General features: G+C 47.3%; 1 protein-coding gene across 1 annotated transcript in view; it reads left to right on the forward strand.

The window, feature by feature from the left end:
- Positions 1–22,416, forward strand: part of dnah2 (dynein, axonemal, heavy chain 2) — a gene marked incomplete at both ends in the record, with an annotated part of 509,699 nt that overhangs the window by 155,505 nt on the left and 331,778 nt on the right. Inside the window, 2 exon segments of the mRNA XM_084326360.1 lie at positions 15,121–15,258; positions 18,959–19,117. Of these exon segments, the coding sequence (XP_084182486.1) occupies positions 15,121–15,258; positions 18,959–19,117 (297 nt within the window).

The following is a 22,416-nucleotide window of genomic DNA, read 5'->3' on the forward strand; positions in this document are numbered from 1 at the left end:
TGCACCCAAGGGGGGACCCCGACAGAAAGGGCCAGTCTGACACGGGGGGAGCGATCATCACCCCTGGTGAATGAGGTAGTTCCCCCGCTGAGCATTGTCCCATTTTTGCACAGAATTAACTTGCTGGGGATGGCCTGCTCTGCGGCTGGACATGCATGGTGTGTGGTCCTCACACTGCCCGATAGGGTGGGTCTCTACACACCGTAGCCCTATAGTGATATTACTACCACGCAAATTACGTGTGCCTGACTCACTACCGCTGCTAGGATTGGAAGTCCGGACGGGTGAGGCACTAACGTAATACCCGGCCTGGCGAGGGCGGGGCTGGGGGAACCCACGCTGCGAGTTCCTGGGCCTAGGCCCTAGGGATTCCCACTCTGACAAATAAAATGTGATACAGGGAACCCTGCTCCGTCGTCACATACAACACCAGGCTCACCAAACGCACACGCAAGACGTGTGGTGCAGGAACCTCCTGACAGTACAGCATTCTCATAGACAGACCCAGGCCTAGCTAGGAGCTGGATGTCAGCCCCTGTCTTCATGAGAAGCGATATGTGGGGCCGCTTGCGCTTCACTGAAAGAACGCGGCCCGCAGCCAGAGGGGACACAACAGAGCCCTGAATCCCATAGTGTAGCGGGGGGGGGAATGAACGGAGAGCGTGCTAGACACTGCTAGATGGCGACGGTTACTCCTCACGGAGGCGTGCCTATCTAATTCAGCCGATCCCTCGGCCGCCGAGGGCTGTCGGCACCGTGATAGCCTGTCTCTTTGTTTCCAGGTTACCTCAGGCGGGGGACAAACCAAAAGTCCATCCACGGAGAGGGGGGCCCTGAGGAGGAGAATTCTCCTCTCCTCCTCCAGGGAAGGCTGCTCCAACCACAGATGTCTGTGAATAAGAGTCGACAGCATCCTAGCCCCCCCCCCCCCCCCCGCGGTTATAGCTGGGTCAAAAGCTGAATAACCTCAAAACCCAGCGCAATGGTTTTGACGTCGGCTGGCCCTAAGACCCAATCACCCGACACCATTTTCGACAGAAAAGCAGCCAATTGAGCAATGTTATTAGTTGCTGCTAAATTCTGTACTGCGGCGGTCTAAGCCTCATCAGCCCACTCAGCCACCTGCCGGGCCGACTTGCCCCTTGGCATCGGCTTCCGGGCGGGATACTGCTCTACCATGTCAGGGCAAAGGACCGATGCCACCTGCTTCTCTAAGCACGGCACACCTGTCCTGAGCCCCGTCGTCAGACCGTCCACCCGTGTAAAGGGTAGATAAGCCTCAGCCAAACCCGCAACATTAGACACCGTTTGACCTTCAGTAATGTAATGGTTAAGTGGGGGGGAAACTAAACACAGCCCCGGCGGGACACATGGGAGCGGCGTCCCGAAAACAACAGAATTAGTAGTAGCTGTGCGCGCCATGATAATTGGAAAAACATTTAACAACGTGTCATGTTGACCACATTCATCCAAATACACAGCCCCCCGCGCTATGACACCGCCCGGTCGTCTCACGGGACAACGAGCAGTATTGAAAACGCTAGTACTAAGAGTTGCCGCTGACGGCCGTACCTGTGCGCGGCGTGGCTCGAAAGTCCAACATGCTTCAATTTCTCCCTTTGCTTCATAATAACGTTCCACTGGTTGAAAGTGCATATGAACAAATCCACGCGTGGAAAAAGATGAGGAAGGGTGTAACCGTGACCACTTCCTGTGTTTTGTAGGAACACACAGGAGTAGGTGTGGTCACGTGCAAGTGACGTGCATGTGTCAACTTTTTCACGTGCACAATATGTGCATGGAGATGATATCTCAATGGCAGAGCGAGACGCGAGCCAGATGTAATATAACAACTACCTACCTCGTACTAGAGTCTACCCATATAACTCTGTATGCTAGCATGTACTGTACAATAGTGCTGTGCATATACCGTATATATACATTTATATATTTATATTTACTGCATATATACTATATATATATCCATATATGTCTGCACTGGTATCTCATCCGCACAATGTCCTTAGTGGATAGCTCGCAAAGACAGAGCAGATACCGGGCACAAACCCTGCAGTTAAGGGTGCAATTCCCACGCGCAATACATTCTTAGTGGATCCCGCCCTCAGTGTTTAAGAACGCTGCTGTTTTAAAATGTACCATCAAAGCAAGAGTGCAATCTGTACAATCTGTCCACCTGGTATCCTCAAACTCACAGTCCATTCTGTTTAAACCACAAGGATTCACAACAACACCTAGAATCCATTGCACACATAACAAATGGATCTAGTGCAGCAATGTACACACATACTAGAGTGCAACCAGAATGGTTTGGTTTTACAAATGATGTATTTGCTAAAACCTTTTTTTTTCATTTCAACCTTTATTTAAAATCGTAAGCATCTGAGGTTTCCCTCATTTACAGAAACGACGATTGTACAGTACATGAATGAATGAATGAATGAAAACTTTATTAACAGATTGCAGAATGGGTACAGTGCAGTACAGCTCAATACATACAATTGTTAAGGGGATGCAGACCAGAGAAAGACGTTCGTCTTGTTTCCACCAGGGTCCCCCATTTCCAATTCATCGTAACATATATGACATACATGACATACAGATAGACAGTACTGCTACATCTATACATTTATGACATACCAGATTTGCAATTACAGTACTGTATTTGTGATACAAAAAGAGTCCAGAAAGAAAAGAGTATATACATTAGGCGTAGAAACTGTACATTGGATTGGGTAGGTGGGGGTGGGACTGTACATTGGAGGTGGTTGGGGGGGGGGGGGGGGGGGGGGGGGGGTAGGAGTGGGGGGGGGGGGGGGGGGGTGTTGGCGGGGGTTGTGTTCGGACATTTACAGGGGCCAGTTTCGAGTTGCAGTCTCCCTTAGGTGTTTTTTGAGAGTGTTTTTGAAAGTGGGTAGTGATTCACATTCCTTTACAGCTTTGGGTAGGGCGTTCCACATTGATGTGGCATAATTGCGAAACGTGTTTAGTCCCTTGTTTGAGCCGAATCTGGGTTTAACATGATTTGTGGAGCTCCCTCTGGTGTTGTGATCGTGGTATTCACTGACCTTTGGGAAGTATTTAGTCATGTACATGGGTACCTTGGTCGTGTAGTGTATCTTGTAGACCAGGCCCATTGCAAGTTGCTGTACTCTGTCGTCTACTCTAAGCCATCCTAGGTTGTCAAAGTGGGCAGGGGTGAGGTGGGTTCTAGGAGTAAGGTCAAGCAGTAGTCTGACCAGTTTGTTTTGAGATGTTTGTAATTTTGTTTTTAGCGCCTTTGAGGTGCTTTGGTACCATGAGGTGCAAGCATAGTCGTAGTACCCTTGAATGAGTGCTCCTGCTAGAGTCTTCAGGGTATTCTTGTTTACCAGTGAGGAGATCCGGTACAAGAAACGAGTTCGTTGGTTGACTTTTTTTATTACATTGGATGCCATTTTGTCACAGGAAAGATTTGCCTCTAGGATGGAACCCAGGTAGGTAATATCTTCTTTCCTTGTGACAATATTGTCACCCACTGTAACTGAGAAGCCGTCGGTCTTGCTGAGTTTGTTATTTGAACCGAAGAGAATGGACTCTGTTTTGCCCATGTGTAATGATAGTTTGTTATCAGCGAGCCATATGCAGATTTTGCTTAGTTCTGAGCTGAGGGTTTTTTCAACCTGTAATTTGTTCTTGTCAGAGACCAGCAGGGCTGAGTCGTCCGCAAACAGGAACAAGTTGCAGTCACAAGCTGACGACATGTCATTTGCATAAATTAGGAACAGTAGCGGACCTAGTATGCTTCCTTGTGGAACACCACAGTTTACTGTGAGGGGGGGGGATAGGGTACCGTTTACCTCCACCATCTGCTCTCTCCCCTCCAGGTAGGATTGCATCCAGCTCACTGATAGACTATCAAAACCAATTGCTTTTAGCTTGTCAATCAGAATGGTGTGATTGACAGTGTCGAAGGCCTTTTGTAGGTCCAGCATGACCATGCCGCAGTATTTGCCCGCGTCCACCTCTTGTTTGATGTGGTCGTTTAAATAGAGAAGGCATGTGTCAGTGGAGTGGGATGTTCTGAAGCCAGATTGGAATTCGTAGATTAGATTTTTTTCCGCAAGGTATTTTTCGACCTGTTCGTATACAATTTTTTCCATGACTTTCGAGATGGAGGTAAGGATAGAAACAGGGCGGTAGTTGCCTGGGTCTAATTTACTGACTTTTTTGTGCAGAGGGGTCACTCTCGCAATTTTGAAGTCCTTGGGGACGTGTCCCTGTTTTATAGAGAGGTTTATTATGTGTGTGATGACTGGGGTGATGGCGGCTGCTGAGTCTCTGAGGAATTTGGAGGGGATGTTGTCATGGCCAGTGGCCTTGTTAGGTTGGAGGGCGCTCAGTTTTTTGAGTACCTCATCTGTTGTTACCATTTCCAGTTTGAAGTCGTCTTTGTGGACCCCTAGGTTTTTGTAGTAAGCTACTATGTGTTCTACCCCATAATGCCCTGAGTGGGAGGGTAGTTTGTTTACCAGTGTTGTGGCTATGTTTGTGAAGAAACTATTTAAGTAATTGGCTACATCCAGCTTTTCTGTGATGAGCGTGTTGTCCGTCTTTATGTTTATGTTTGAGAATCTGGTTTTAAGTTTTTTACTGCAGCCTAGTTGGTTATTGAGTAATTTCCAAAGTTCACGCGGTTTGTTTTTGTTTTCCTCGGTTTTGTCATTGATGAATTTTTTCTTTGCTGTTTTGATCATGGAGTTTACATCATTTCTTAGTCTGTTTCTTTGCAGTTTGAGTTCAGTCACGTGGGCTTGGAGTTCACTGCTCGTGCTTATGTTAAGCTTTGACTGACTTTTACGAAACTCAGAGAATTTTTTGTCTCTGGTTTTCATAGCGGTCAGTATTTCAGCGTGCATCCACGGCTCAGCGCGATTTTTTACCCTGGTGGTTCTTAGGGGGGCCATGTTGTTTAGTATCGTTGAAAATTTGGTTTTGAAGCCAAGCCATGTTTCTTCAACCAGTGTACCATTGAGCTCATCTGACCAGTCCAGACCCTCCAGTTCAAGGTTAAAGGCCTCGCTAGAGTAGGTTTTTAGGTCTCTAGATGTGACTGTTTTGTGACAGCCAGCCTTTTGTTTTAGCTTTTTGCGGGTACAGAATATCATATAATGATCACTTAACCCGCATGCTATAACCCCTTTATTGGCGATCTTGGACTTGTCAGAGGTCAGGATGAGGTCAATGGTAGTCTGAGTTGACTCACACACACGTGTGGGTTGTGTGATTAGTTGGCTGAGGCCGTGCAGATCACAAAACCTATTGTAGGATTTGAAGACGGGTGCATCTTTTTGTTGCATATCCGTGTTCCAATCCCCAATAAGAATCATTTCTGTATCCTCAACTCCAGCTAAGCACTCATCCAACACGTCATAAAAGCCATTTTGGTCTGGCGGTCTGTAAATTGTGCCGACTAGAACAGATTTAGCCCTTTCAAATAGAATTTCTACAAAAACAGTTTCAATAGCCTCATGATCTAGGTCTGTACGGTTAATAAATTTGGTGTCTTGATGGATGTACATACAGACACCTCCTCCATGCCTGTTCCTGTCATTGCGGACTAAAGAATAGTTCTCTAATTCAATTTCCGGGTCTGTTACTGATGGGTCCAGTTTGGTTTCTGAGAAACATAGTATGTTTACCTTTCCGCTACTGAAATGATTTCTTATTTCTGCCAGTTTGTGCCTGAGGCTATTTACATTAAGATGAAAGATATGTAGTATATAATAAAAACAATATTCACAGAAATGTAAACACCAGAGTAAAACATTTAAAACGTTTCAAAATCATTTTAAAAGATCAGCTAAAACAGTTACAGGTAGTCACACAATGGTCTGAAATCATATGTTTAAACATTCCAAGGGAAGGGAGAACCTCCAATTTCAGAGAGAGTTGAAGGACATTCCATGAGTTAGAGGCATCAAAGGAAAAAGCTGACATCCCTAGATCAGAACAAACTTGAGGGACCCTAAGAACCATCCAGTAATTTGATCGAGTTGAATAGGTTCTGTAACTGAGGGGTACAATTCCCTGACTGTATTACTAGATATGATACTTACTACCACTACCTTTGTACTTAATATTCGGCCACCCAGTACACGGCATAAATATATTATCATGAACACTCTCACGTAGATGAAACGGATCCAACACAAATGTACGAATTAGAAACAGGTCTTTATTTCCTACACAGCGATGGTGTGTAGGATAAGCACTTAATCACTTAATTACATTTATGAATTGAAATAGTATGCACTTTTATGGCAAGGAGTATTCGTCGGTATATCAATAGAGAATGTCCAATCTCTAAAGGCGCAGGTGGTAAATATACGACCTGGAATAGTTAAGGAATAACAGCAATGATACTTTAATGATTATAGGCTGGATACACTAGAGGGGGTTAATCCGGTCGCTTGTAAGCCGACAGGAGTAGGAGGGGGGGGGGGGTAGAATCCAGCTGCCTCGTCCGGCCAAGGGTATCCCAGGTGAACCCACTGTAGTGCCGTTCAATGCGCCGGCGATCCTTGGACCACAGATGAAAGCAGGTGGACTCTTTGTGGGCCGGCTCTCTCCGGTCCACGGGGGAGAGACGTGAAGAGACCTCGTCTTGCAGAGCGTCTCCTCACCTTGCGTCCTCTCCAGGGGGGGGGGTTCCAACACACGGCAGTGTCGGGGGTCTTTATCCATGGAATAATCAAAGTATCCAAAGCATAATCCGTGCCTGGGAAGGCGGGCTGTCGTCGGTAGAATAATCCGGTATACAGGTCCACTCGCTCGTCGGCTCTGGGGCTCCTCGGGTGCAGCTTCACATAGGGTCAACCACCCTGGGTAAGCAGCCAGTTCTCTGCCCGAAACGATGGGGTACTGACTACGGTAGTATTCTCACCGCACGAAGCACTATATATTAACAGACTATTATTAGCTTAATAGACTACGTCCAACTCGACGATATAGTGCCAAATATGACTATTCAAATATTAATATACACGATGTCTCAATACCGATGGTAGGCGAACTTGGCCTTACTCCCACACGTGGCGTCGCGGGGAGGCTTTACGTCTGTGACTCTATTGGAGGGTAAGAAACTGGACTGAAAAGGAAGTCCTACTTTAGTAGCGCAGTATATATACGCACTATGAACAAATAGTCCCATTAGTGGTGCGGTAGCCAAATTCCTACGCGGAACTAGGACTTGTACGTACATGTCGAGCGGTACGTTTGAACTGGGTCTGAGGGGTATGGCAGCCTGGCACCAAGGTCTCGACCAATAGTAGAATGGAGACTATTATGGGATGTTCAGTAGGCTAGAATGGATATTCAATGCATATTGTACAAGGAATATACAAGGGATATCAGGGAATATTAGAGAATATACAAATACAATTAAATATATATAAATAAATATATATATTCGGTTTAATCTGGCCCTTCACAACAGCCACCCCCTGAATAGGTCCCAGACCTAATCAGTTAAACAGAGACAGATTAATCGCGTTGTCTATTTACACATAAGGGTTTGCTGTAGGGGTCAGTCAACTTCACAAAGTCATAGGGTTGTAGGGTCATGGTCATCATCGATTGTGTCTGGGAGTCGAGGCAGTTCTATGAGCCTTGCCACGGGACGGGTGTAAGTGCGACCCTGGACGAGCACTTCAGCTGCTCGGACCTTGCCGTCGGCACCGGTGATCACTTTGCTTACGCGGCCGGCCGGCCACATAGCTCTGGGCAGTGATTGATCAATAATCATGACGACTGTTCCTTCTGTCAAATTGTCTCTCTCCTTTACCCACTTCTGGCGGGTCTGTAGAGACGGTAGGTAGTGCAGTAGGAAACTGTTCCAAAACTTGTCGGCTAATACTTGGCTGTACCTCCACATTCGTCGGCCGTTCGCTTCTTCAGGCCGGTACATTGTCTGTGGTAATGCAGGATCTAGCCGCCCCATCAGGAGTGTGTTGGGGGTAACTGGGTCGATATCCGCCACATCACTGGAGACATATCCGAGGGGCTTCGAGTTAAGTACTCCCTCAATCTCCGTGAGGACTGTCAGTAGGACTTCTTCCGCCACAGTCTGGGCCCCAAGTACTGCGTACAGGGCTGTCTTTATGGAGCGCACTTCTCGTTCCCAAGTGCCACCGAAGTGGGGTGCGTTTGGGGGGTTGAATTGGAAATCAACCTGTGCTGGAGCGAGGTGGGTCTTAAGTTCTGGGCCCATAGCTTGGAAGCTCTCTCTCAGCTCTCTTTCGCCGCCTTTGAAGTTTGTCCCATGATCGGACAATAGGGTAGACGGTCTTCCCTTCCGTGATGTGAATCTACGGGAGGCCATAAGGAATGAGTCTGTCTGGGCTCGCTGCAGTAGAAGCAATTCTGCTTCCTCGTAGTTAGCTGCTGACATATCAGCGGGGGACTTGCACTCCGGGTGGTACCGCAGGAATGTTCTTTGTTGTGCACTCTCTATGGACGTGCAATCGTCTATGTTAGGGTCGGTGGAGGCTACGGTGCTCAATCCACAGAACACAGACTTCTTAATTTCCACCTCCTCTGGACTTGCTTCCCTCGGGATAGGCATGGGCCACTGTCCTTCCGGGAGTCTTAGGAATGCGGGGCCGTCACTGTAGACATTGCGACGGGTGAGGTCATCCAGGGGCATCCCCCGGGTGATGACGTCAGCTGGGTTCTGTTTTGTATCAACGTAGCGCCACTCTGTTTCTCCGGTTAACTCTTCGGTTAAGTCTTGAATCTCGGTGACTCTGACTCCCACGAAGACTTTGTACTTGCATGAGTCCGATTTGATCCAGGCGAGTACCGTCGTGGAATCTGACCACAGGATTGTTCTAGACACCGGTATGGTGAGCTCACGTTGGATGAGCGTGGCTAGGTGCGCTCCGGCTAGGGCTGCGCAGAGCTCTAGACGTGGGATAGATTGTTGCTTGCGTGGGGCTATTCTCGAGCGGGCGAGGACAAATGCTGTGTAGATCTCTCCCCCCTGGTATTGGGCCCGCAAGTAGGCTACTGATCCGTATGCGACCTCTGAGGCGTCACTGAAGACGTGTAAGTCCATTTTACATGTCTCTGGCCTCACCGTGGGTGGGAAGTAGCTTCGGCGCATATTAACGCCTGGGAGTGAGTGGAGCTCCATCTCCCACTCTCTCCAGGTGGATGCAAGGTGTGCGGGAATGGGGTCGTCCCAGCCCTGGTCCTTGTCCCACAATGCTCGTACAATCATTTTTGCCCTGGTGGTGTACGGTAGAATACATCCTAGCGGGTCATATTGTCGGGCGAGTGTTGTGTACACACTCCGTCTGGTGGTCGGCGCCGCCGCCGGCCTTCCCTGCTCCGTAGTCAGGGGCTTGTGTCTGTAGTGAAGCGAATCTGTTTTGAATCGCCACACCAATCCCAGGGTCATCTCCTGGGCTTCTCCCGGGATTGTAGCCATCCAGGTCTCGCTGCTGGCTGCCTTGTCCTCGGAGGAGAGGCTGCGCAGTACTTGCGGATCGCTGCTGGCCCACTGCCTGAGATCAAAGCCGCCTTTGATCAATGAGGCGCGGAGTTTAATCAGGAGAGCCTCGGCTTCTTCCTGGGTTGAAAGGCTTTGTAGACAGTTGTCTACGTAGAAGCTGTTCTTTACGCTGTGTCGGACCTCTTCGTCCGCTGCTGGGTCCTCTGCTACATGTTTCTGTAGTGCAAATGTCGCACAGCAGGGGCTGCACGTCGTTCCGAAGGGGAGGACTTCCCATTGGTAGATGGCTGGGTGCTCATCTCCTGGCTTCTCTCTCCATAGGAACCGTAACAGGGGCTTGTCCGCCTCTACTAATCTCACCTGCAGGAACATTCCTTTAATATCCCCGCTGATGGCCACCTTTTCCTGGCGGAAGCGGAGTAGAATGCCGAGTAGGGAGGGGCCGAGTGTGGGACCGGGCAGTAACTCTTTATTCAGATTTTGGGATCCGATCTGGTAGCTGCAGTTAAATACTATGCGGTCTTTACCGTTGTGATGGACCTTGTGGTGGGGCACGTACCACGATTCAGTGGTCTGGTCAGCCTCTTTAATGTCCATCTTTGTGACGTGTCCCGCTGTGATGAGCTTCTCAATCTCAGCGCGGTATACACTCTCTTGGGCGGGGTTCTTGGCTAAGCGCCGCTCCGTGTTCAGCAGGTACCGTTCTGTGGCGTCTGTCTTGGCGTGGAAAGTAGGCATTCCTTCTCGCCGCAGGAGTGGCGTGGCGTATCTCAACACGCCGTTGACCGGGACTCTCTTGGTCCCTGTCTCGAGGAGGTGAATGGCGTAAATGTCATCTTTAGAGCGAATGTCTTTCTTTCCGTTCTTAAAGGGCATCTGTTCCAGGGTCCATAGCCGCTCTACGTGTTGCAGGAGTGCGGTTTCTCCCTCTGTGACTCGGGAGTGGAGACATCTAGTGGCTGTACTTCGGTTGAGAGATTTGGCGAGCGGGCCTTGGAGAGTCCATCCCAAACGGGTCTCGACTGCTGCAGGACAGCCTCGGGGTCCGGTATGAACCCGGTCTATCGGGACAATGAGGTCTGCATGGTCGGAGCCTATCAACAGGGTCGGCATAGCATTGTCTATGAGCGGGATCGGTAACTTGCGCAGATGTGCATATTTCTCCATCAGCTTGGCGACGGGGTATGTGTACCGCGACAGTCCTATTTCTTGGCTGGTGAAAGCGTCTGCAATCTGGTACCGTCGCTCAGGCTGGCCGCTTGCTGCGATAGAGAATGAGACATTCTCGCCCTTTATCGTCTTCAAATCTCGTCTTATTGTCCGAATTGTCATTTGGGTTTCGCTTCCCCGCAGCCCTAGCTGGGCCGCAGCGGAGGCGAGCAGCAGGGTCTTCTCTGACCCGTCATCGAGGACGGCGTAAGTGTCCAGGACTTTATTCTGGTAGCTTAGTGTCACACGCACTACTTTTAGGAGTACTCGGGCTCCACTGCTGCTGGCGGGATCGATGTACATGACGCTCGCTTTGCGGCTGGATGGTGCAGGTGAAGGGCGCCGTCTGTTACTGTCGTGAAGTATGTCCAGATGGGCTCCATCGCACTTGGTGCACCTTTTCTTTAAGCGGCATTCGACTGCCATGTGTGAGCGCGCACAGCGAAAACAGCGCTTGTTGGACTTTATCCATTGACCTGCTTCCTCCGCGTTCAGCTTGGGGAAGGAGTCACATTGCGCTAGCCAGTGTTCTTTCTCACAGTAGGGGCACACTATCTTCCACTTCTCCGTTCTGGAGGGGGTACTGTGGCTCCTGCTGCTCGGTACTGACTCCGATTGGTGCATCACAGTCACCGATCTTCTTCCATCATTTAGTCGTCTGGTTCCTTCTCTGGAGCCAGGGGTGCTCCGTCCGAATGTATCTAGCCGTAGGCTGCTGACTTCTCTCGCCAGGAAGTCTGCTAGATCGAGGAGGTTCGGTTCGGGGCCATTCGGGTCTCTGTGGTCCCTCTGCCGCCTAAAGCGCTCCTGACGAGCGGGCGGCAGCTTCTCCAGAATCCTTTCCACATTTGAGTTGGCGTAAAGTTCATACTTCCCCTTCTCTCTTTGCGCTCCCAACATCCCTACCAGGGACTGCACTCTGATGGACAGGTCGTCCAGTGCTCGATTGTCTATTGCTGGGGGTAAGCGGTCGATGTGTCGGATCTCCTGGATCACGTAATCCCATATGCGCCCATACCTCTGGTCCAATGCTACCAGCGCTGCTGTGTATGGGGTGGTGGAAGTCGCGTAGGCGAGCGCTATATTATGTGCGCGGGGTACCTTTAAGTGCTGCAGTAGGATGGCGTATTTGTGGCGTTCATCCAATACATCCACCAACATGGTCTCCAGACACATGCGGAGTTCTGTATACTGGGCCCGGTTCTCTTGGGTGAAGTCGGGTACCATAGGCGTGCCAATGTATGACGCTGACTGTGGATACATCGGCGAGCGTTGGGGGAGAGGCCTCCTAGGCGAGTCTCCTCCCGCTCCTTGGTATGGGCTGGTACCGGCAGTGTACCATGGCCCGCTTGTCCAGGTGCTGTTCCTCGGTGCGGGTCGTGCGTCGTGCTCACCCGTGTATAGAGTCGGGGGTCTGTAGCGCAGCTCCGCGGGAGTATAGCCTGGGCTGTACCGGACCTCCTGGTCCGGTAGAGTACTGTGCTGTCTTCGGGCGTGGTTCTCCTCCTCTTCCTCTTCGTCTTCAGTTAGGTCATCCAGTGCTTGTAGTCTCTGGTTTAGCCTCTCCACAGGATATGCTGCTCCTTCCCGGTTGCTAGGTCTCGCTTGGACCGGTGGGGGGAGGTGGTCTGTGGGGGGTATAGACCTCGTCTGTTGGTCAAGTTCAGGGTTGTTTACTCGGCTAGGGGATGCCGCCCTGGAGGTGTGTCTAGACGAGTTCCTGGAGCCTCTGGCGGAGGGAGAGGGTGTTGTCCGTCTGATCAGCTGTTCTATTAGTTGCGCTTGCTGTCTGTCGCGCTCTGCGTCCCGTAGAGCACCAGCAGCTGCTCGCTGGCTGTCTGCTCGGTCTCGGGCCACATTCTCTTCCATCTGAATGCGTCTTATTTCCAGGCGTATGTGCTCTTCTTCGCTCCGTTGCTGTATCTGCAATCGATCGCGTTCACCCTGGAGTCTATCGCGTTCAGTAGAGGCTTTCAGGCTGACGAGGAATGCCTGCTGTAGGGTCCTCTCTGCCTCGCTGGGAGAAGGCGGTTGTATAGGGGAGCCTTCCCTCGGGGTACTCCTTGCGGAGCCTTGGAGCTCTATCTCCACGGTGCTCTCCCCGTCTTCTTCCGTGCCGAGTTCTCTCTCGGTAGCGTTGTATTCCTCCCGGGACTCATCGGGGACTACTTCTTCAGTACTGGCGGGGTGTGAAGTCATGTCTGGTTCCCACTGGTCCCCACCGTGAACTTGGTCAGTTACATTAGAGCCCGTAGGGGCCTCTATGGTCGGGGTAGTCTGGGCGTTGGGGTTAGACATACTTTTACTTTCTAGTTTTACCGCGTTTACTGTTAGTAGAAGACTAGGTTGTTGACTGACAGCGTAAGCCTCTAAGTACTGAGGGAGCCGTCGTTCGCGCTGCGGGCGTTGGTTAGGAGGATCGTTTCGTGGAGTGTTCATCATAGGCCATTTCAATATTAATAACACTATATTAATATTACACTGATTACCCTCCGGCTCGAAGGACCAATTGTAACTGAGGGGTACAATTCCCTGACTGTATTACTAGATATGATACTTACTACCACTACCTTTGTACTTAATATTCGGCCACCCAGTACACGGCATAAATATATTATCATGAACACTCTCACGTAGATGAAACGGATCCAACACAAATGTACGAATTAGAAACAGGTCTTTATTTCCTACACAGCGATGGTGTTTAGGATAAGCACTTAATCACTTAATTACATTTATGAATTGAAATAGTATGCACTTTTATGGCAAGGAGTATTCGTCGGTATATCAATAGAGAATGTCCAATCTCTAAAGGCGCAGGTGGTAAATATACGACCTGGAATAGTTAAGGAATAACAGCAATGATACTTTAATGATTATAGGCTGGATACACTAGAGGGGGTTAATCCGGTCGCTTGTAAGCCGACAGGAGTAGGAGGGGGGGGGGGGGTAGAATCCAGCTGCCTCGTCCGGCCAAGGGTATCCCAGGTGAACCCACTGTAGTGCCGTTCAATGCGCCGGCGATCCTTGGACCACAGATGAAAGCAGGTGGACTCTTTGTGGGCCGGCTCTCTCCGGTCCACGGGGGAGAGACGTGAAGAGACCTCGTCTTGCAGAGCGTCTCCTCACCTTGCGTCCTCTCCAGGGGGGGGGGGGTTCCAACACACGGCAGTGTCGGGGGTCTTTATCCATGGAATAATCAAAGTATCCAAAGCATAATCCGTGCCTGGGAAGGCGGGCTGTCGTCGGTAGAATAATCCGGTATACAGGTCCACTCGCTCGTCGGCTCTGGGGCTCCTCGGGTGCAGCTTCACATAGGGTCAACCACCCTGGGTAAGCAGCCAGTTCTCTGCCCGAAACGATGGGGTACTGACTACGGTAGTATTCTCACCGCACGAAGCACTATATATTAACAGACTATTATTAGCTTAATAGACTACGTCCAACTCGACGATATAGTGCCAAATATGACTATTCAAATATTAATATACACGATGTCTCAATACCGATGGTAGGCGAACTTGGCCTTACTCCCACACGTGGCGTCGCGGGGAGGCTTTACGTCTGTGACTCTATTGGAGGGTAAGAAACTGGACTGAAAAGGAAGTCCTACTTTAGTAGCGCAGTATATATACGCACTATGAACAAATAGTCCCATTAGTGGTGCGGTAGCCAAATTCCTACGCGGAACTAGGACTTGTACGTACATGTCGAGCGGTACGTTTGAACTGGGTCTGAGGGGTATGGCAGCCTGGCACCAAGGTCTCGACCAATAGTAGAATGGAGACTATTATGGGATGTTCAGTAGGCTAGAATGGATATTCAATGCATATTGTACAAGGAATATACAAGGGATATCAGGGAATATTAGAGAATATACAAATACAATTAAATATATATATATAAATAAATATATATATTCGGTTTAATCTGGCCCTTCACAACAGGTTCCAATATTCCAATCTAACAGTGAAGAGATATAAACAGGTTGTTTACCAATAAGGGCTTTAAAAATAAATAAATACCAGTGTTTGTGCAAGAGAAGGCCATCCCACCCTATCATACGGGACACAATGGTGAGTATCATATCTGTCACCAGTTATAAATCTGATAGCTGAGTGATATGCAGAATCCAGAGGTTTAAGAGTTGATGCCGCAGCATGCCTATAAATTACATCACCATAGTCCAAAACTGATAAGAAGACTGATTCAACAATTATTGATTGATTCCCTGTTTATGTAATATAATTTGTTGAACCAAATAAAGTATTCAATGTGTGTGTGTGTGTGTGTGTGTGTGTGTGTGTGTGTGTGTGTGTGTGTGTGTGTGTGCGTGTGCGTGTGCGTGTGCGTGTGCGCGTGTGTGTGTGTGCGTGTGCGTGTGTGTGTGTGTGTAGGTGTCTCTACTGTTTGAGGTGGAGGACTTGGCCATGGCGTCCCCGGCGACAGTGTCTCGATGCGGGATGGTCTTCAGCGACTACTCTGACCTGGGATGGACGCACTATGTTCAGTCGTGGCTCGACAAGCGTCAGAAGGTGGTCCACACACTGCACTCAACCATACAGTCCTGTACTAGTCCTGTATTAGTCGTGTGCTAGTCATGTATTAGTCCTGTACTAGTCCTGTATTAACCATGTACTAGTTTCAAGTTTCAAGTTTCTTTAATAGTTGTCATACAGAAGTACAGAATACTTGTATACAAAATGCTTCTTATTGTTACGCTCCAGAGACTGTGCTAGACAAGATAAGTATGAAATAAAATAGTATAGCATGTAATAGAAGTCAAAATAGAAGTCACAGTGTTCAGTATAGACATATGTACAATGTTCGATGCAGAATAGAAGTAACTGAGTTACCATACAATATACAATATACTATGCAATGTACTAATATACAATACTATATAGTGCAAAGCAGAAATGGGATGAGGTACAATTTAGGTACAATTTACAGTAAGGTGTACGAGTTGTAGTGCAAATCCTTTACCAATAAATATAAAGTGTGTTTAGGTGATCTAAAGTGTGGAGAGTGGGTGCTGCAGTGTGTTGTTTGTTAAAGTGAGTGTGCGCGTGTGGATGTGTGTGCTGTGTGCATTTGATGGTTGTTGCATAGTGTTTATTGTTCGTTGAGCAGCCTGATGGCCTGGGGATAGAAGCTTCTTCTGAGTCTTTCTGTGCTCGCCATGAAACTCCGGTATCGCTTGCCTGACCACAGCAGTTCAAAGAGGCAGTTGTTTGGGTGTCTGGAGTCCTTGATGATTCTCTTAGCCTTACCCCTGCACCGCTTGTTGTAAATGTTCTGGAGGGTGGGAAGCCCCCCTCCAATTGTGCGTTCGGCTGAACGTGCCACTCTCTGTAGTCTGCTACGGTCTTGTGCGGTGCTATTCCCAAACCAGGAGGTGATATTGCCAGTCAGGATGCTCTCTATTGTACATGAGTAGAAGTTCTTAAGGATCTTCTGACTGACTTGGAACTTCCTTAGGCGCCTGAGGAAGTAGAGGCGTTGTCGTGCCTTCTTCACAACACTGTCAATGTGTGTGGTACATGTCAAGTCCTCGGAAATGTGGACTCCGAGGTATTTAAAACTGTTCACTCTCTCAACCGGTGCCCCGTCGATGCTGAGGGGGCTGTAGTCCCTGACCCCCGACCTCCTAAAGTCCACAATCATCTCCTTTGTTTTGCTGACGTTCAGGGAGAGTCTGTTCTCCTTGCACCATCCCGCCAGGACCTTGACCTCTTCCAGGTAGGCCCTCTCGTCGTTTGCAGAGATCAGGCCCACCACTACTGTGTCGTCAGCAAATTTGATGATTGTGTTGTTGCTCCGCTGAGCCACACAGTCATGTGTGTACAGGGAGTAGTCCTGTACTAGTCATGTATTAGCCATGTACTAGTCCTGTACTAGTCATGTATTAGTTATGTACTAGTCCTGTATTAGCCATGTACTAGTCCTGTATTAGCCATGTACTAGTCCTGTATTAGCCATGTACTAGCCCTGTACTAGTCCTGTATTAGTCCTGTACTAGTCCTGTACTAGTCCTGTATTAGCCATGTACTAGTCCTGTATTAGCCATGTACTAGCCCTGTACTAGTCCTGTATTAGTCCTGTACTAGGCCTGTACTAGTCCTGTATTAGCCATGTACTAGTCGTGTACTAGTCCTGTATTAGCCATGTACTAGTCGTGTACTAGTCCTGTATTAGCCATGTACTAGCCCTGTACTAGTCCTGTATTAGTCCTGTACTAGGCCTGTACTAGTCCTGTATTAGCCATGTACTAGTCGTGTACTAGTCCTGTATTAGCCATGTACTAGTCCTGTACTAGTCCTGTATTAGTTATGTACTAGTCCTGTATTAGCCATGTACTAGTCCTGTACTAGTCATGTATTAGTTATGTACTAGTTGTGTATTAGCCATGTACTAGTCCTGTATTAGCCATGTACTAGTCCTGTACTAGGCCTGTACTAGTCCTGTATTAGCCATGTACTAGTCGTGTACTAGTCCTGTATTAGCCATGTACTAGTCCTGTATTAGTTATGTACTAGTCCTGTATTAGCCATGTACTAGTCCTGTACTAGTCATGTATTAGTTATGTACTAGTCGTGTATTAGCCATGTACTAGTCCTGTATTAGCCATGTACTAGTCCTGTACTAGTCATGTATTAGTTATGTACTAGTCGTGTATTAGTCCTGTACTAGTCCTGTATTAGTTATGTACTAGTCGTGTATTAGTCATGTACTAGTCCTGTATTAGCCATGTATTAGTCATGTACTAGTCGTGTATTAGTTCTGTACTAGTCCTGTACTAGTCCTGTACTAGTCCTGTACTAGTCGTGTACTAGGCATGTACTAGTCCTGTACTAGTCGTGTATTAGCCATGTACTAGTCATGTACTAGTCCTGTACTAGTCCTGTACTAGTCCTGTATTAGCCATGTACTAGTCATGTACTAGTCCTGTACTAGTCCTGTATTAGCCATGTACTAGTCATGTACTAGTCCTCTACTAGTCCTGTACTAGTCATGTATTCGTCCTGTACTAGTCATGTATTAGTCCTGTACTAGTCATGTATTAGTTATGTACTAGTCGTGTACTAGTCATGTATTCGTCCTGTACTAGTCATGTATTCATCCTGTACTAGTCATGTATTCGTCCTGTACTAGTCATGTATTCGTCCTGTACTAGTCATGTATTCGTCCTGTACTAGTCATGTATTAGTTATGTACTAGTCGTGTATTAGTTATGTACTAGTCGTGTATTAGTCCTGTACTAGTCCTGTACTACCAGTTAAACACATCCAGAGCTGGGTCTGTTGACGTCGAGAATACGTTTACTACAGGATTGTATCTTGTATTCAGAATTACAGGATCAAGTTCATTCCAAGATGTTTGTCAAATAATTCCTCTCACTGCGCCGGCAGATCGCTCACATCGTCCTACTTCATCGTGATTTTGATATTAATCTCAATGACATCACCGCTCCATCAGTACAGCTCAGACCCCTCCCCTAAGTCACATCACATCTGCACAGCTCAGACCCCTCCCCTAAGTCACCGCTCCATCTGCACAGCTCAGACCCCTCCCCTAAGTCACATCACATCTGCACAGCTCAGACCCCTCCCCTAAGTCACATCACATCTGCACAGCTCAGACCCCTCCCCTAAGTCACCGCTCCATCTGCACAGCTCAGACCCCACCCCTAAGTCACATCACATCTGCACAGCTCAGACCCCACCCCTAAGTCACATCACATCTGCACAGCTCAGACCCCTCCCCTAAGTCACATTACTAAACCCCTCCATGTGTACCGTCCACACGGGGTCATGACCTCCTGTGCACTGATGAATAAAAACATACCTCAGGGGATTAACCACCAGTTCATTCCAGTTTGGTTCCGCAGTTCTGTTCCATGTATTCTGCACTTTATGTGCTCATTTTATGTCTATTCTATTCTACTACTTATTGCACTGCACTATTGCACTAATTTATCTTACTCTTTTTATTAGTGTCTATTTAACACTGAATCAAACCATAAACGAGGTGGCCTGTTGGGATGTTAGATCCTAATGTGAAAAACTGTGATTTTATGTGTCTGCACTTTATAATGTGCTCATTTTGTGCCTGTATTTTTTCTGTTGTGAAGCACTTTGAGCTGCAGTTTCTGTATGAAAGGTGCTATACAAATAAAGTGTATTATTATTATAATTCCTCCCTTTCTCTGCCCCCCCCCCCCCATCCCTCCAGGTCGAGGTGGAGCACCTGAAGCCTCTGTTTGAGAAGTACATAGAGAAGATGTTGGCCTTCAAGAAGAGCAGCTGTAAGGAGCTGGTTCCCATCACAGAGCTCAACGGGGTGGCCTCCCTCTGTCGCCTCTACCACTCCCTGGCCACGCTCGACAACGGGGTACGATGGCTCCCTGACACCATATTATCACCAACACAGATACAGTGATGTTGCTGTTTTATTGTGATTTGATACTGGGATTTATCGTTAAATATTTCTTTGGTTGGACTACACAGTGAAAAATGGAATATTGCCTCCAGAAATAAATTATCATGACAATTTGTGTTAAATAATAAGTTGAGAATTTTGCACCCCAAGCGGCTAGGTGGCGCAGTGGGCAAGGCACTCGCCACCAACGCAGGAGATGCTTGGTTCGAGCCCAGCTCTCGGCGTTGCTACCAGCTTGGCTGGTCGTTCATACTAATACGGGGTGGGAAGCTGGTGGGTGGGGATCAGACGTTGTGGACAGCGACTCCTACAGGTCGGTTGGTGCGCCTGCGCAGTAGAAACAGGAAGCGACGAGGGCGGCGTGTCCCTCCCACGCAGACCCTCGCCGCTGAGAGATCGCGCTGTGCAGGTGAAAAAGATGCGACGGCTGCCTCCTCGAGTACCGGAGGGGACACGTGATGCAAGGCTTCGTCCACATTGCAGCCGGCTTGTGGTAGGCATGGCCTAACAGCGTTCGAGACAGGGGAGGGTAGAATTGGACAATACGAAATTGGGGATGGGAGAAAAATAGAAAAAATGGGGAAAACAAGTAGATAATTTTTATTTTTTTTTTGCATCCCAAGCCCTATTTACTACCAATGATGTTATCAGTCGGTCCTTTCTCTGCACAACCCACACTGTGCTTCATACTGAACACCAGCTCCTCCTCAGGTAGCCACAAAGCCAATGTAAAGTAATGGCGCCAGTCTTCAGTCTGTACAAGCAATTTGAAATATGAATGTAGAATATAGAATATCAGGCCTATAAATGAGCTTGTTATGGCCAAGTCATACATCTATGGATCGGGCCAAATCTTCTCTTTCCAATGGAAGAGTTAAATCTGGATTTAGTATCACCAGGCGCCCATTACAGGGCAGCAAAGACTGTGAATGAAATCTATTGTAAGTACACTACAATATATTAATTTGGTAACTTACTGAGGAGGAGCTGGCTGTCCACGATGACACACAGCATGGATTGTGCTGAGGAAGGATTCCACCCTTTGACAACATCATCGATGAGCAGGGAACAACAGGGCTAAGGGGCCAGACTTTCAAGTCAAGTTGACCAATTATTCCATTGTCGCAGAGATCATTTGACAGTGAGTAAAGCCTTATAATGGTAAAAGACTTGAAAACTAACATACTGGCCATATCACGATACTAGACAATATTCTCCCTGTCCCTTCCTACTGCACTATGTGTTACAGACAGGGGTGTAGAAAGTACCCAGAAATTATACTTAAGTGAAAGTATGGGTACCGTCTCAAAATCTCACTCAAGTAAAAGTCAGAAAAAAAAAAAAGTGTCTACTTTTAAATGTACTTAAGTACTAAAAAGTCAAAGTAAAAACCTTTTTTCTGACTGTCTATTCTTCTGATAGCAGGTGTTTAATCAAAGATCCCCGCTTTCTAGTCTTGCACAAGGACCAATCAGCATGGGTATGGGCGGGTTCATTTTCCATTGATGGGGATTTGATTGGCCGATAATGTTAACGTTAGTTCGGCCAGGTAACCAAATATACTAAATAAAATAGTTGGACCTGCAAGATTTGTACTTTGTACTTTGTAGGTCTGCATTTGAAATGTAAAGAGTAAAAGTATGTTTTTTTTCTCTGAAATGTAATTGAGCACAAGTATACAAACTTAATAATACTTGAGTAAAGTACAAATCCACCCAAAACAGTACTTACGTATTGTACCTGACTGACCTCCTTCTCCCCTACCGCCCCACCCGTTCCCTCCGGTCCTCTTCCACTCTTTCCCTCACTGTCCCGTCATCCAAACTCAAAGGTTTTGGTGACCGGGCATTCTCACGAGCTGCTCCCCGACTCTGGAACTCCCTCCCTCAGACCATCAGAGACTCTCCCTCACTCTCCACCTTCAAATCCAGACTCAAAACCTACCTGTTCTCCCAAGCATTCAACCTTCCTTACCCATAACCACCCTCCTCCAACTCGCCACCATTTCCCCCTGCCCCATGCACGTTCTCTCCTCTCCTGCCCCCCACACCCCCCTTGGTTTTCCCTTACTCTCCTCCCGACTGTCTCCCCTACTCACTCCCGTATTTGTTATCCGTTACTCGTGGTTTTATGCTCCTGTGTATTTATTATTGTCCTCTGTTTCCCTGTGGTTCTATGTTTCTTTGTTTTCTTTGTTTCTTTTTTGCCTATTGTCAGCGACTTTGGGTCTTTGAAAAGCGCTATACAAAATAAATGAATTATTATTATTATTATTATTATTATTATTATTATTATTATTATTATTATTATTATTATTATTATTATTATTATTATTATTATTATTATTATTATTATTATTATTATTATTATTATTATTATTATTATTATTATTATTATTATTATTATTAAGTACTTTACACGGGTCCTACTAATCACCCCAAAGTACCAGAAAATACCAGAAAATACCAGAAACTACCCCAAAATACCCCAAAGTATACCCCAAAATACCAGAAACTACCCCAAAATACCCCAAAGTATACCCCAAAATACCAGAAACTACCCCAAAATACCCCAAAATACCAGAAAATACCAGAAACTACCCCAAAATACCCCAAAGTATACCCCAAAATACCAGAAACTACCCCAAAATACCCCAAAATACCAGAAAATACCCAAAAATACCAGAAAATACCCCAAAGTATACCCCAAAATACCAGAAACTACCCCAAAATACCAGAAAATACCAGAAAATACCAGAAACTACCCCAAAATACCCCAAAGTATACCCCAAAATACCAGATACTACCCCAAAATACCCCAAAATACCCCAAAGTATACCCCAAAATACCAGAAACTACCCCAAAATACCCCAAAATACCAGAAACTACCCCAAAATACCCCAAAGTATACCCCAAAATACCAGAAACTACCCCAAAATACCCCAAAATACCAGAAAATACCAGATAATACCAGAAACTACCCCAAAATACCCCAAAGTATACCCCAAAATACCAGAAACTACCCCAAAATACCCCAAAATACCAGAAAATACCAGAAACGACCAGAAACTACCCCAAAATACCCCAAAGTATACCCCAAAATACCAGAAACTACCCCAAAATACCAGAAAATACCAGAAAATACCAGAAACTACCCCAAAATACCCCAAAATACCAGAAACTACCCCAAAATACCCCAAAATACCAGAAAATACCAGAAAATACCAGAAAATACCCCAAAATACCCCAAAG

Source organism: Notolepis coatsorum (genome assembly GCF_963971535.1).
Source record: "Notolepis coatsorum genome assembly, chromosome: 1".
NCBI classification, from domain to species: Eukaryota; Metazoa; Chordata; class Actinopteri; order Aulopiformes; family Paralepididae; genus Notolepis; species Notolepis coatsorum.